The sequence below is a fragment of the Arachis hypogaea genome, chromosome 19, assembly GCF_003086295.3.
Source record: "Arachis hypogaea cultivar Tifrunner chromosome 19, arahy.Tifrunner.gnm2.J5K5, whole genome shotgun sequence".
NCBI classification, from domain to species: domain Eukaryota; kingdom Viridiplantae; phylum Streptophyta; class Magnoliopsida; order Fabales; family Fabaceae; genus Arachis; species Arachis hypogaea.
In genome coordinates this window covers 11,218,806-11,235,496 of record NC_092054.1, presented here as the reverse complement: position 1 = coordinate 11,235,496, position 16,691 = coordinate 11,218,806, and the positions used below count along the sequence as shown (strand labels likewise).

At 32.6% G+C, this 16,691-nt stretch overlaps 2 protein-coding genes across 2 annotated transcripts; one reads left to right on the top strand and one right to left on the bottom strand.

The window, feature by feature from the left end:
- Positions 1-5,286: 5,286 nt before the first annotated feature.
- Positions 5,287-9,399, top strand: LOC112777423 (alcohol dehydrogenase-like 7). Its single transcript, XM_025821790.3, has 10 exons — positions 5,287-5,642; positions 5,720-5,856; positions 6,229-6,278; positions 6,957-7,282; positions 7,503-7,585; positions 7,669-7,744; positions 8,050-8,114; positions 8,268-8,363; positions 8,729-8,893; positions 9,140-9,399. The coding sequence occupies exons 1-10, from the start codon at positions 5,603-5,605 to the stop codon at positions 9,254-9,256; spliced, it is 1,155 nt and encodes a 384-aa protein (XP_025677575.1). The 5' UTR covers positions 5,287-5,602; the 3' UTR covers positions 9,257-9,399.
- Positions 9,385-15,913, bottom strand: LOC112777892 (neutral ceramidase 2-like). The gene is made up of 9 exons (XM_025822276.2): positions 15,609-15,913; positions 14,557-14,765; positions 13,514-13,816; positions 12,405-12,660; positions 11,728-11,986; positions 11,242-11,367; positions 10,703-10,766; positions 10,366-10,535; positions 9,385-9,939 (listed from the first exon to the last, which is right to left on the bottom strand). The coding sequence occupies exons 1-9, from the start codon at positions 15,911-15,913 to the stop codon at positions 9,385-9,387; spliced, it is 2,247 nt and encodes a 748-aa protein (XP_025678061.1).
- Positions 15,914-16,691: the final 778 nt, after the last annotated feature.

Sequence of the window (16,691 nt, the reverse complement as noted above, 5' to 3'; positions counted from 1 at the left end):
AGAAAAAAGGCCCAACCCAAAAGAGTTGAGCCTTTCATCACACCGACCAGATACCTCGAAGTCGGCTATCTTCACGACTTGCTATAAAGAAGTCGGTACGAGGATTAGCTGGCAGATAAATCCTCCCTCAAGAGGATAACTGCCCCTAAAATCTCTCTAACCACTTCCAGGAGCCATATCTTAACCTCCTTAAGATAAAGGGACGGTTATTCCCCTTGAAAGGCGGAACTACTTCAACGGTGGTTATTGGTTCACCACTATAAATACACTGACATTCCTCAGGTATCTTTAAGTCCCAATACACTCTAAACCTGCTCACGCCCTTGCTAACTTAGACATCGGAGTGTCTTTGCAGGTACCACCCCCCATTCCACGCACACAAGTCGGACGGAGGGCACCGAGTCACAGATCCGCTCGAAAGCTTCCTCCTTCATACGTTTGGGCCAACCAACGCCATCCGGCCCATTAATCTCCGGTTACCCAACGTAACAATTATATATTTAAAATATTTGAATACTAAAGGGATTACAAGTAAGGAAGTAAAGAGTAGAATTGATAAAACAAAATAAATTCAATCCTAACGTGATTTTCTAAACGCAGAAGCTACAATTTATAGCTTCTTATAAACGCACGTTAAGAAGGTAAAATCACGTTGGCGTTTAAAGAAAAAAAAAACATTCAAATAAAAAGAGGAAGCGTTCAATGCACTCAAACGTACTTCTCTTCTTTCTAACGCAAAACCAAATACACCCATAAAACATTTCTCTTCTCACACCATTCTGTGATACACGTCTCTCTCACACGAAAAAGAAATTGCGGTGGATAGTGGAGCAATTCACTTGTTAGTCAACTATTCTAGTATTATGTAAGAAAGAACTAAAGAAATGATATTGTCACTTGTCACGTGGGGGGTGACAATGGGGTATCCGTATCACTTGTCACTAGAGGTAACAAATGGTTACAGGAGTACAGCGTTCATGTTTTACTCTAATTACATTTCAATTCGAATTTTATTATTAAAATTTTTTGAGTTGAGTTTTAAAATAATTCTTAAAATTATATCCAAAGTTTAAAATAATTTTTAAAACTAATAATTACTCAAATTTATTCTTAAAGTTACACTTTGAGATTCATAAAGACTCATAATAGTCTCTCAGACAATTTCTATCCGTCACTCGACATAAAAAAAAATCGAGATGAACTAATTCTTGTTATGCTAACATGCCAACAACTAACCAATATGGCAAATAAAACTTTGATCTCTCTCCTTTTAAAATTTTAATCTCTAGATTTTGTTCATTAAATTCTCTTTCTCATTCTCTTCTTCTTTAACTCATTTTCTATTCTCATTCTTTTAAATTCAATCATCAATACAACAACAATATAAAACAACAGTAATCATCAATACAACAACAATATAAAACAACAGTAATTATTTATCAACAAAAATATAATAAATCATAATATAAACTTTTTAATTGATTACTATGCCAAAGCTAAGAAAAAAAATCATCATTTTATAACTAAGAAAATCTACACACATATTAACATGGCAGAAAAACGAAGAAGAGACCGTTTGTTGAAGGATAGGGGATGGTGGGATTCTCCAGGTGAAGGAAGAGAAAAAGACATCAAGATCAGCGCCGGAAAAATTAGCTTTGAGGTATTGGTGAACAGAAAGCTTGCTGGCGAAGATGTGCTGCTTGTGGGCAAAGCCTGAAAGATTGTTGAGACGTTCCGACAAATACAAGTAGCGATCCTAAAAGTATACGAAGGGCGTGATCCTCCTCCCGATCCTCTATCTCCAGTTGTCCTCTTTTTGCTGTGTATATAGTGTGTTTTCACTGGATTCTTTTACATTGATGATTGGATTTTACTACCAAAAAACGTTAAGTATCGTCGAATTTATTGTCGAATTTAGTGTTGGACATTAGCAACGAGTTTTTTTATTAGATTTATCGTCGAATTTGGCAATAAATTCGTCACCTTAAAATATCACCATCAGAATTGATGTTCTAATATAACGTCGACGGTAATATTTGGTGGGAAAAAAAGAAATTTTGGCGCACAAATTACCGTCAGATGGTAGATTCGACGGTAACGTTGTTTAGCGAAACATTGTGTTTTGGACACACGGAAAATGTTACCGTCGGATTCAACCGTAAATTTAGAGCTAATTCAAACTTAAAGTCCTTTCCTCCTCATTTGTTCGACGCGATTCTCTCTCTCTCTCCTCGTCTGTTCACACTTCCAAGGGCAACAGTCACCGTAGCCACCACCGGAGCTTGCCGCCGACGTTGCCACTGCACCTGGAGCACCTGCTGTCACCGCAGCTGCACGTGCTCGTCGAAGCTGCTGCTGCCCCCATCGCATCGTTCGCCGCGGTTGCTGTTCACATTGCCGTCATCGCCGCCTCTATCACCACGATGTTAAAAAGAGACGATAGCTACTATCATCTGATTAGTTTGTTAGTATGGTCATTATATTTTTCATATTATTTTGTGAGCTTAACATTTTGTTAGGATTGTTGTTAAATCAATGGTTAAATTTGCTTAATGAAGTATGTTATTAGGAATTGTTGTGTTAATTTAATGTAAGTAAAAGTTAAATTTGTCATTCTTCTTGTTAGTTTAGTTGAATTAAGAATTAGGTTTTAATTAAGAGGAGTGCTACACATAAAAGTCATTTTGGTTTACAAGTCATACAAGTTGGGACAAACTTAACAAAAAGCACGCTCACCCATATGAGCGTGTTAACACACGTGCTACTTAACGATTTTCATGGCGCGCTTCGCGTTCCTCCTTCTCCTCCTTCTTCTTCTTCTTCTCCTTTTTCTTCTCCTTCTTCTTTCCGTTTCTCCTCCTTCTTGTTCACGTGTTTCATCTTCATCGTCGTTTTCTATTGTTGTTATTGTTGCTGCATTTTTTCCTCCTCCTCTTTTTATTGATTTTGCAACATTATGTATTTTTTTTTCTTCTTTGTTTGATTTTTTCTCCCAAGAAGAATTATAAAAAAACGAAATAAGAAGATGAGGAAGAAGAAGCAGTAGAAGATGAAGAGGAAAAAGATGAAGAGTTTTGAATTGTGCAAAACTTATCAGAATAAAAATACCCCAAAAAATTCTTAAAATACACCCAAATATATTAGTATTACACCTAAATATCTTCGTGTTACACCCAAATTTGCTGCAAATACAGAAAAATATTTTTTCTAATGTTCCGTTTTTTTTTTCTTCTTTTTTTCCTCATTTCTTTCTTTCTTTTAGTTAAATGAATGTAAGTTCATCCCCTTTCAAGTAATTTTGCAGCATTGTGTTTCTTCTTCTTCTTTTATTGATTTTTTTTGTTTTTATTATTGTTAAGAGAGTAAAACAAGAAGAAATTTGAGAAGGTAAAATAAAAAAGAAAAGATGAATAAAAAAAAGATAAAGATTGTGATGATGATAAAAAAAAAACAAAGAAGAAACAGTAGAAGACGAGAAAGAGGAAGAGGAAGAGTTTTGAATTATGCATAATTTATCAGAATAAAAATACACCCAAAAATTCTTAAAATACACCCAAATATTTTCGTGCTATATCCAAATTTGCTACAAATACAGAAAAATATTTTCTCTAATGCTGCGTTTTTTTCTTCTTCTTTTTTTCCTTATTTCTTTCTTTCTTTTAGTTAAATGAATGTAAGTTCATCCTCTTTCAAGTAATTTTGCAGCATTATGTATTTCTTCTTCTTCTTTGTTTGATTTTTTTTGTTTTTATTCTTGTTAAGAGAGTAAAAAAAAAAGAAACTTGAGAAGATAAAATAAAAAAAATGAATAAGAAAAAAAAAGATGGTGATGAAGAAACAGTAGAAGATGAGAAGGAGGAAGAGGAAGAGTTTTAAACTATGCAGAACTTATCGGAATAAAAATACACCCCAAAAGTTCTTAAAATACACCCAAATATGTTTGTGTTACACCCAAATATCTTCGTATTACACCCAAATTTGCTGTAGAAAAATGTTTCCTCTAATGCTATATTTTTTCTTCTAAATTGAACCACACCTTAGCCTTGGATTCAAATCTGAGCCTGAATTATTTATTATCTTCAACGAGATAACTAATTATGAAGGAGAAAGAGAAAACGAAAAGAGGAGAAGAAATTTCAATGAAAAAAGGAGGAGGAAGAGATGGTGTTGATGACGACGATAATGAAAGAGAAAAATTATGAAAAAGAAGAAGAAAAGGCACGAAGAAAGAAGAAGAAGGAGGAGGAGGAGGAGGAGGAGGAGGAGGAGGAGGAGGAGGAGGAGGAGGAGGAGGAGGAGGAGGAGAGAAAGAGGAGGCACGGAGAAAGAAGAAGAAGAAAAAGAGACACGGAGAAAAACGTAAAAAAAATATAAATATAAATGACTTGTATTGTGGAGAATTCCTCTTTAATTAATTAGAATAATGAGTTTCAACTTGTGAATTTAATAGGTAATCATTTTTATTAAGATGATGCTATTTTCTTCGAGTTCAATTGGAGTTTTTTTTCTTTTGTTGTCTATACAGTAATATTTTAGGTTAGTTTTCTATCTCTGAATATAATGAATTGTTTAAATTATATGTTAGACTTATTTTTTTTAGGATAAAATTTTAGGACAAAAGTGGAAGAAGAAAATTATGGAATTATAAGGAGATGCATTCTTTTCGATCTTGTACCCAGCAAGAAAACGGATGCTCATCAATTGAGTCAGTAGTTCGGGGAGATGGAACGGTAAGCTACGGATGTTAGAGAGTGCCCATTCTCTCTTAAATAAAGCTCGCCCTCGAGCCCGTCTTGTCGGAGGTATCTTTGTAACAAACCGAAATCACCAGCCACCGCGACCTAATTCATTGTAGACTCCATCAGATAGATATCGATATCTTTCAGATGGATCAAGAAAAGTTTTCTTATCAATACAGTCTGTTTGCTAAATTTTAGACAGGGGCTAAGAGCGAGTGCGAGTCATCCCTCTTAGCAGTGTATTGGTTTTTTTTAAAAAGGGAGTGTGTGCAAGTTGTTTATTTCAAGAATAGGTTGGATCGAACACACTAAAATGATTATGATTTGATATTTTTATTAGATCTTTGTATGTTAATAATTTATGTTTACAGCTATTTTCTATGTGAAAACCATTGTCTTTATTTGATAAATGTGACTGAATTAAAAAGAAGATCTATGAATTATCATTTAAATTGTTTATTATGTGTTTAGTTTGTCAGAAACTTATAATTATATTGGGCAGAAGATTCTAATTATAGGGACATTCGGTGGAATTTTTTAATTGTTTGGAAAATAATCAACTCTTTGTCTCCTAAAACTATGACGTTTGGTAATGGTCATTGGTGGTTTTGTGTCCATTCTTTTATAAATTGGAAGGAAGTCGTTTTATGGGGTGGTCTATCATTTCACGTTTTGCTTAGCTAATCATTAACGAAAACTAATTTTAAATTTTTTAAGAACTTATTTAATTAAAAAAATATTCAAATTTTAGGGACCCAAAGAAATTACCATGGAAAGTGAGGGGAAGGACCAAAAATGAAAAGTCTCATATAAGCTCTTCACATTGCAACCACACCATTCCATTCTTTGTTGCAGTTACCATGGAGAGTGAGACCCAAGGCCACCCTATAACATGCAAAGGTAATTACTCAACTCATCAAAATGCTCTTCTCCTTTGGACTTTCATTTCTCTAATACTTGTTTTTTCTTTACTTTAGCGGCGGTTGCTAGAAGACCCGGTGAGCCATTGGTTATTGAGGACATCGTTGTGGCGCCGCCAAGCCCCCGTGAAGTTCGAATTCGTGTTATATGTGCCTCTCTCTGCGGCAGCGATGCTACTTTCTTGAAGCTCCAGGTGTTTTTTTATTTTTTATTATTTTTTTTTTAAATGAGTAACAATGCTCTTTGTTCATATAAGTTGCTGGTTATTTGAAACACCAAATGAGCTACGAGTGTAACTGATGGTTATAAATTAAGCTTCCAAAATTGAAACACAATTTGAATGTACAAATAGCATTATTCTCTATTGATTTAAAAGAAACGGAAATGTTTGGTAAAAAACCAAAATTAGCAAAAATCAACCAGAATTTGGCTTATTTAGTATTTATTAATTATTGCTAGAATTAATAGGCTGTTTTTTTTGTCTCTCTAGTATTGCTGTAAAAGACATTGTAAATCTTTTTGGGATGACTGATGACTCTTTAACATGCTTTATTATATCTTGAAGGGAGGTCCTCCTGGATATTTTCCAAGAATTCTGGGTCATGAAGGAGTTGGGTAAGTTCCTTCATGTTAGTTGTTTCCTCATTTATAACTTCTCTAATTATCCACACACACACAACAAAAGGGGAGGGGGGGGGGGGAGAATTAGTTGTGGACAACTTCCATTAGCTGCTAAAGTGATTATATATTTATATCTCATAATTTTGTTGTTCATTTGTGTCTGGTAAGTCAGCATTCCCGGATACTTGTAACTCTTCTTGTTTTTTTTTTTTTAATATCCCCCTTTTAGCATAATAGTTTCAAAGTACCCTCACTCCAATGGTTTGGAAGAGAATTTAGGATGTGTTTAGAACAAATATTTTTGGATTGGGTTTGATTTTATTTTATTTGAAATGGATTGAAATGAATTAAATTAGAAGTGAATTATTGTGTTTGGAATTGACCATGTAAAATAGAATTTTAATTGATGTAAAATAGTTCAATGATCATACTGAAGGATACACAGCTGGTTTCATTCATTTCTTTCAGTGCCAACACTCTAATCCTTAATGGTATCTGTGAGCATTTTGATGATTCAATTTAACAAACTATATTGTGACAGTTTATCTATGATATAAATCTACGGCTTCATGGTTCTTCATTTGTTTCACCTTATGGTAGTTGTAAATGATTGTGTATTCTGTATTGTTCATATGTGAATGGTGTGTTTAAACAATTTTGAATGTAATACAGGATTGTGGAAAGTGTAGGAAAAGATGTAGCTGAAGTTACAAAAGGAGATGTGGTTATTCCAATTTTTCTTCCAGATTGTGGAGAGTGTACAGATTGCAAATCAACAAAGAGCAATCGTTGTACTAATTTCCCTTTCCGGGTATCCCCATGGATGCCTCGAGATGGCACATCGAGATTCACCGATCTAAATGGAGATATCATATACCATTTCATGTTTATTTCAAGTTTCAGTGAGTACACTGTCGTTGATGTTGCCAATCTAATAAAGATTGGCCCAGAAACCCCCCCGGACAGGGCATGCCTGCTCGGTTGTGGCGTATCAACTGGTAAATTCCATAATAGAAAATCCTAAAAGTTATAGTCAAATTAACTGGTGATGACTGATGAAGAATACCAGGTTTCTCTCTTATGACTATTGATATAAACTATGCACAAATACTTCATGTTATTCACCTATGGGTGCTCTATAAATATCTGAATAAAATACTCTGTACTTTTATTAATGCAACATAGATATTAAGTGTTGATTAGAACTTCCATTGTTAGGGGTAGGTGCTGCTTGGAGAACAGCAAATGTGGAGCCTGGGTCTTCAGTGGCTATTTTTGGGCTGGGATCTGTTGGAATTGCAGTATGAACTCTTAGGACATGGCTTTTGTTTTCTTTTGATCTTATGTATGCTGAAGTTTTCGCCGCAATTGATTGGTTTCTTAGGTTGCTGAGGGAGCTAGACTTTGTGGAGCTACTAGGATTATAGGTGTGGATGTCAACTCGGAAAAATATGAAATTGGTAAATGCTAGCTTCATAAAACCATATATACCGTTCAAGTAAAATAATATACAATTTCTATTCATTTGTTTATGAATTTAATTTTGATGTACTGTCAGCATAAAACAATTTACACGTACATCTAATCACATAATGTCACATCAGCAAAACTAACTACTTTTTTTATTGATTGCGTGAATTATCGTCCAAAAGAACGGATGTGATTAAACATCTTCGTAAAATACACTGTCAGTCATCAAAATTAAACTCTTGTTCTATTGTTATTGATATTTTGTTTTCATGGTATGTGCATATTCTTGAATCAGGGAAAAAGTTTGGACTCACAGACTTCATCAATCCTAAAGAATGTGGGAACAAACCAGTGAGCCAGGTCTACCCTCTTAAAAGGAAGAAATTTTAATTCAAATTATATGTCTTAGGTCCTGAAATAGAGATTATAACCAGATTTGCAAATATCATATCATTGATTTTTTTTCTTTGCTGATAATCTGCCAAATCTTATATAACTGAAGTTGTGGACCAGGTTATCATAGAGAAAACTGGCGGCGGAGCAGATTATTGCTTTGAGTGTGTTGGTATGGCATCATTGGTGCATGAAGCTTTTGCTTCTTGTAGAATGGTAAATCTCTGCAAAAGTTCCAAAACTTGCTCATGGTTTTCATTGTCATGTCCAGGCATACATAAATAATGTGATTAAAGCTATAAGGCTGTGTTTGGTAGTTAAAATACAAATACAGAGACAGTGAAACATAAAAAATGTGTTCGCCAATACAAATTTCTGGTACTTTTGTGCTATTTTTGCTACCAAACACAGCCTACCAACTCTTAACTTCTGCTAAATAAATTGAAACCCCATCTCTTTGTCAGTATTTATTATTATGTTAGATAGAGATCCAGGCTAGATTTTGGGAGTGCCTTAAGTATGAACTAAACAAATCAATAATTGCCAAGAGCAATGAGTGGAAAGTTGATTTTTTCAATCAGGGTTGGGGAAAAACAATTGTTGTAGGAGTGGACAAGCCAGGAGCCATGTTGAGCCTCAGTTCATATGAGGTACTTCATGATGGGAAGACCCTCATGGGATCCTTATTCGGAGGACTCAAACCTAAGACTCATGTCCCCATTCTCCTCAAAAAATACATGGACAAGGTACTGTATACAATTCTGCAGTGATTATGCTATGAAAGTATAAATAGTAGTAATAACAATGTTAAATAGTAGTGCTAACATGGTTGAGCTCATAGCTTAGTGTTTTTAACTGCATGTTTCATTTGAATCTGAAGTTTTGTGTTTGATATCTTTGCTATAAAAATATTGATGGTAAAAAGTAGTAATTGAACTTGTTTGGTTCATCTTTTGTTAGTTTAAAATTTTCCGAATATATTAAATTCACAGGAACTGCAATTGGATGGGTTTGTTACTCATGAGGTGGAGTTTAAGGACATCAATAAAGCTTTTGATTTATTGTATAAAGGAGAGAGTCTCCGATGTGTGATTTGGATGCACAGATGAGTACATTAGATTCTCATGTAATCCTAGCCCCATGAATAACCATGAGATGCAAACATGAAACATTGTTGTGCAGTCCTTTTTTCGTTATTTATGTAAGAACTTATCTATTTCACAGAAGTGATATTATTCTACTTCACTGCAAATGCATGTGATGTGCCGGTAAAGTAACTGATTCGGGAGGTGCCGGAGGTCTTTGATGCTCCAAAGTGCCTTAGTCTGTATACTCCAGAAATAGCATGATTTGGTATTTCCCATTCTATGATGGCTAAGCCATGCAAGGAACTATTGTCTAATTGCCACTTGAAAAACAAGCTTAGATCATCATCATCATGAATGGTAAGCCACTTTTTCCCTTGATGCATCTCCACCGCGGCAAATGTACCTTCTGTTAGAAGGTCATGTCTTGGGTTGGCGCTCCAGAACGTGGCGCTCGGCCTATCTCCCTTGGAGAAGTAGCCTCTTTTTGGAAGGGCTATGTCTTGTTTTGTGTCGCCGAACTTGATGCCTTTTGGAGGTGACTCCTCAAAAGGACCAAGTAAGAGGCTTAGTTGTTGCGATGAAAGATCCGGCGGCGAAGGGCCTTTTGCGGCGACTTTCTCCCCTTTAGCCATTGCTCGCGCTAGCTTATTGAATTCTTGGATATATGCAGATAATGTGTGAGGACCATAGAGAGTTGAAGCAGCCTGCTCAATTTAACACTGTTTCAGGTCAATTTTTTTGAGTTTATAACTTCATAACTTTGAGGTTTCCACTAGGTTTATTCATACACCCTAAAGTTCTAGCAGTCCATTAGTACTAGGGTCACTAAGGTTTCTTAGGATGTAAGATTTAGAATGTTAGTTTGTAATCTCTTTCGTTAAGTAAATGCTGATGTGAAACGTTAAATGTGAGATGGTGTAGCTTTAACTATGATGTGTCTTATTTTGCCACATCAATGTTTTAGCTTGTCGGATTAGCAATTGACTTGAAGATATTGTGTCACATTGGTAACATGTGGAAACTCATATGCAGTTGTTTTCATGTGAAGTTGTTAATAGAAACCGTTAGATAACAATTTAGTCAGATATGTCAAATTATCTAAAGATTCTTAATTAACAAGTTGTTCTTACCTCATATCGTTGTTGATGGTATTCTTCAAAAGTTGCAATGTATTGCGAGTAAGTATTGGTTAGTCCTGCAATAACAACGTGTGTGTCCTGGTCGAATTCTCCATTTCCATTAGATATTAATGTCTCCTTCACTGCTTCCCTTAGCCTTCTTCCAGACATTGTTGTGAACTCTGCAATACTCAAAGGATAATAATTTGTTAGGGCATGTTTTTGTTCTTCATTTTATGATTTGTCAAACTTGCAAATCATAATCAATCTTTCAAGAACTACTAATCTATATAAAAAGCACAAGTCTCTTTTCCTTTATGTTTTAATACTTGTGCAATTTGAAACATACCTCCTGGTACTGAAAGAATAATCAATTTCCCCAGCCTCAATATCTGGATTGGAAGAATTGCTGGCTGTATGAATAACATATTCAAATTACAAGAGATTAGTAAGTTGTTGCTTTTAATAGTTTTTTTTTATAGGATAATTTATATATATTTAACACTTTTTTTAAATTGACAGCACTATCCGTGCACAAAATTTAAAGGTTAAATTATTTTGTTAGTCCGTATAGTTCTAAATTTGTAATTAAGTCCCTACTTTAAAATTTCTTAATTGGATCTATGCATCAGTTTAAAAATTGTAATTACATTTTTGTTGTTCTAAAAATGTCTTAAAAGTCCTGAGACATATTCGTTAATCATTAGCAGTGTAAAATGGATAAAAATATTTTTATAACGTTTATTATTTAAAATGATCTAAATTACAAATTTAAAACTGATGTAGTAAAAATTTTTAAAATATAACAACCAAATTATAAATTTAAAAAAATTATAGAGATTAACAGAGTAATTTAATCAAAATTAAATGATAATTTTTTTCTCATACCGCCCAAGGATACGGATCAAACATTTCTCCAGTGCTTAACAAAACAGGCTTTGGGCTTTGGCATCTCACTTGATGCTTGCTTGGTTTTTTCAACAAATCCCTCAAATGCTTCCAGAAAGGATTAATCTGCATAAATGAATCTTCCTTAGCAGTCAAGTCAGATTTGTCAAATTTTGGATAACAGAAACGCTAGGGGCAGCAGTTTTTAGTAATTTGGCCATCATTTGGCACAAATACTAAATTATTTTTAATAAATAAATTTTATTAATTTACGTGTGTAAATTTTTAAAAATATTAGTATAAATTATATTGACTCATGTATGCAAAGTCTGGTAAATATAAATATAAATTATATATTTTTTATATATAAATTTCTGTAAATATAGGTATAAATTATTGTTGGACAAAAATAATAATATTTGTTGATCACATAGCATTGCAGTTTCTATAATAGATTAAATGGTAATATGAGAATTAGTTAGTTACCTTTGTATCACCTTGTTGAAAGCCAAAAGCACCAGGTCCATCAGTAGTGCCTGCAGCAAAACCAGGACCAAGGGCTGCAGGGCAAGTTTTAACTACCTTCTTGTTTTCCAATTTAACTTGAATGTTTGTGAAGTTGACATAAACATGGCGATAATCAATCTTTCCTCTTAATTCTTCTGAAGCAGACTCAAACAACTTCCAAGCAGTTATGAATTGTCTCTCACCTATCATCTTTGTGCTTAATATTTCATCTGGGTATCTGCTCCATGCAAAATAGCATATTATTATTTATGTATATAACCTTGCTTTTAAAAATATCAATTTAGTTCCTAAAATTATATTACTAATTAAGTGGACCTTTATTTTAAGATTTGCAAATTTATGCTGCTGAAAGCATAATGACTTGAGAATAACATATTTGATCTTCCTATGTTTCAAGAGATAAAAGATGATTTCTGAATATTTTGTAGTTAAGTATGTTAGAAAAATTTTAATAATTACCATACATACTTTCAAGAATATACAAGAACTACTAAAGTTTCTAAAAATGCAATTTCTAGCCTTGAAACAAATGTTCAATAAGTTAATGGCGATTATTCACGTGCGAATGTTTTCATGTTAACACATTTGATGTTAAATAATTTAGTCAAACATATCAAATTATCGAACGGTGTTACCCGGGTCCTCGGCCCACACATAGCTGGTCATTGCCATTGCAAGAAGAGTGGTTGAAGTCACAAGGTTTTCCGGTGTCAATGCAAAACGCTCCAACAACATTTGGAGTGACGTCTCCAACATTTGATTGGCAAAACGCGGCCACGAACAACGACCCATCGTTCTTCCTCACCTTCGCTTCTTCGCTTCTTTCTTTGCTGCATTCATGCCCTCCGCTCGCTTTTATTCCTCTTGCTTTCTTCACTAGCTGTCCAATGTCTGCCCTCATTAACCATTCAACTTTTCATTAATCTTTCATTCAAAATTCTTTGTTTAAAACAAGCATTGCCAACTATTAAGTTCACATTGTCTAAAATAAAAAATTTAACAGTCTTTATAAATATGAGACAACCTTTATTTGTTAAGTTAGTTTTTGAGATAAGTGAGATCCATTTAATTTTTTATACCAACACTGATTTGGATAATTTGATGGTAAAAAATGTTGTGTAAATCAACTACTTTTTACACGTAACTGTGATTGTTAGAGTTACAAATACATCTAACAAATAGTTTAAACTTTAAACAATGTACATGTTTGTAAAAATGGTTAAAATGTAAAATACTACATATCTCTTAATTATGGTAATTTGTTAATAAGTAGCCTATAAGAGAAGACAAAATAAGAATAATAAATGGGTATTATTATATCTTTGTCCTTATCTCCACAAATGCGAAAATTTTATTTAGTTGTGGAATACATGATATACACAATAAAAATGAATTAAACAATAGAATAAATGACCATTTGTACTTATAAAAGATGAAAACGCTGACATATGTATCCACACTAAATTGAAACTAAACTTGTACCCACGCAAGATGCACTCCGTGTAACAAAAGTACTCTGTCTTTAGAGGGTTGGAGTGCCACGTAGGGTACTTTTGTCACACGGAGGACATCTTGCGTAGGTACAAATTTAGTTTCGATTTAGTGTGGGTACATATGTCAGCGTTTTCATCTTTTATGGGTACAAATGATCATTTATTCTTAAACAATATATGTATTTATATAGCGACTGATTTTTTATGTGCATATAATATTTTTGAATTAATACAGGGAAAATTTAACAAACCTGGTGGAAGAGTGGAAGTGATGGTAGAGGGTGAAGAATTGTTTTGAGAAGAAAAGAAATCTTCAAAGAGTCTAGCAGCAACACCCTTGTTATCTCCACTAATAAGCTTGTTGTCTCTGCTCATTGAGGTTCCATGAGTTGCATACCAATTAAATGATCCAATGCTTTCGCCACTTGCTTCATCCACAAACTTCAAAAGGGTCATTTCTCTGTCTACATTGGAATGGTATCTTGCTCTCTCTTCTGCAGGGTTTTGCAGATATGCACTTGGACTTCTGTTTATACCACCTCCTTTTACCTCTCCTACAATAAATAATTAAATTTAATTTTGACGCAAATACGCGCTAGCTTTACATGTATATCTAATTATGAATTTTATATTATAAAAAATAATTATTATTTTTATTAATCGTGTAAATACTAAATAATTAGCTAAAAAGCTAGATGTAATTGTATTTTATATTATTAATACACTAAAATTAAACTCAAAAATTGATGAAGTAGTTAATATTAATTAAAAAATAAGATAAATATATATAAAAGAAAAATATTGGTAATAGTCACCAATTCAAAAAATAACCAAAACAAAATATATATAATATGATAAGAAAATAATTTTTATAATAATTTAATATAGTAGGGTCAATCTAATCTAATAATATACTAAAGGGCAAATTATACATGGATTTATAGGGTAATTTACACTATTAAATTGAATAGGATTTAAAATTATGTAGATGTGTTAAATTAATTTTTGTTACACATCTATCCTAAAACATTTATAAAATAGATTTGATTTGATTTACGCTATTTACATGTATATCGAATTAACTTAATTTGATTTACTATATGATTATTGGTAGTTGATATGATTTAGCTAAAAAATATGTAAGTTAATATATATATATATATATAATAATTAATTTAGTATCCGATTTTTAGTGTATATAGAATACTTTTTTTAAAAATATGTTGGTATCAAAAAATGATCTCAGGTTTAGTTGTATCGAAATTAAAAGCAAAATAATGAGTGTATTATTGACCTGTGTTGATAAAAATGGAAGCAGGTTTGAGATTGTTGTGAGCTTGAATAATGGTTTGTAGAATTGCGTTAGCGATGGCATCAAAGGATTGTTTGACAAAACCCAGAGAAGTGACAGAGTAAATCACATACTGTAGATAACCACCAGGTCCAGCATGCGTATGTGTCCCACTTATTGCTACATTTTCTTCATTGTACAAATTTCCATACCTTCAACAACAATAAATAAATAAAAATTTCTGATAATTGAAGTGAAATAATATGATAAACATTCACCAATACTTAATAATTAATCTTTTTTACAATAAAACATTTTTTTCTACAAAATATATATTCTAATATCATTGTGTCTCCTTCACACATGGGATAGATTATTATTTTGTTTCCAACGTTTGAATTGAATTCTAATTTGATCCCTAAGTTTTTAGAGATTTCAATCTCAAAAACTTTTAAATATCCTAGTTCAATCCAAAAATTGTCTTAATTAAGCAGGTTCAATGTTGTCCAATCATTAAATTTGATACAAACTATTCGTATATTGAAGAGTTAATAATACTCAATTTTAGTATATAAGTAAAATCGATTCACCAACGATTACTAATATAAAAGTTTTTCCTTTGATTTTGAAGCGTTGATAATTGATTGTTAGGATTTTGAGTTTTGTACCCAAAAAAAATAAAGAAAAAAAGTATTACAAGAAAATTTTGGTTATGTTTTTCTAATATATGAAAAAGATATGACTTAACTCGTAATATTATTAACGTCTACGTTATTCATTTCGTTAATTATTAGAGTCAAATTTAACAATAGAATAACATGAACCTATTTAAAACCTTTTGAGATAGAAATATAATATTTGAAATGTTAGAGGCCAAATTAAAATTTATCTCAAACCTAAGTGACCAAAATTATACTTTATCCTCACACATATCTTGGTGTCTAATAAACACACTGCAAAATCATATGATCAAATTTCCAGAGAGAGTAAAATTTAAACGCCATATATATTTCACACTAGAAGAAACACTATGTCAACAAAATTTGGATTATTACCTTGAATGGAGGGCCTGAAGAACCTTAATAGTAAGAAGCTGAGAAGCCATTCCAGCATCAAGATTGACAAACACAAACCTGTTATTATTATTAGAGGCATCAGCCACAATGAAAGTTCTTGCTCTTAGCCTGAAATGAATTCCAGAAGTTTTTTGTTCCAAATTTGCATAACCCATCATGTTCACATCTGCAGCAGGACCAGTCATGTCATAACTCCCAACTCCAATTAAGTACTCACTACCATTTCTGCAATACACTAACAAAATCAATGCACTCAAATAAATAACTACTACTAAATGCTTCATTATTATTCTCATCTGCTATACTCCTACTAAGTAGTTAAATTCGGTATATATACTATGTATTTATATGCACATAGCTTCTAGCTGAAGAGTGAAATGATTTCTTGGATTCTGGTTCAGCTTAATTATATAATTAATTATAGTTATGTACTCTATCTATCTCTTTTAATTTATCTGTTAACCTTTTCTTTACTTTTAGATGCTTTAATATATTTTTTATTTGTATTTTTTTTTTTCAAAATATGAATGCAGAAGAAGTTTTATACATGTATTCAATTATAGCTACGAGTTATAACAATGGTCATTCAAAAAAGGATTGATGTGATAAAAAAATTTAGAGAAAAATACAGATAGGTTCATGATTTTTTAAGTTTTTGACAAATACATTCCTGACAAAATTTAAATACAAAAAAGTTTCTGACTTTAACAAACGGAGGACAATTTAGTTCTTCCGTCTATTTGCCTTTCATACACCAAACGGAACTGGCTGACGTGGCTGAAACGGTGTCCATGTGTCCGTTACGGTGCCACGCTGGAAGGAGAATAAAGTTCGAAGGACAAATAAGTCATTGACGTCATTTTGCAAATAAAGTTTGAAGGACAAATAGGTCCTTGAGAATTTAGTTCATTATGCTTATATATGTATCATATATTACTATCTAATTGAAATATACCTATATTATGTATCATATATTACTATCTAATTTAATAATCAATTGTGTGACATGACACTCTTATTAAAATTAAGAGAAAATATTTTTTTTCAAAATTAATAAACTCA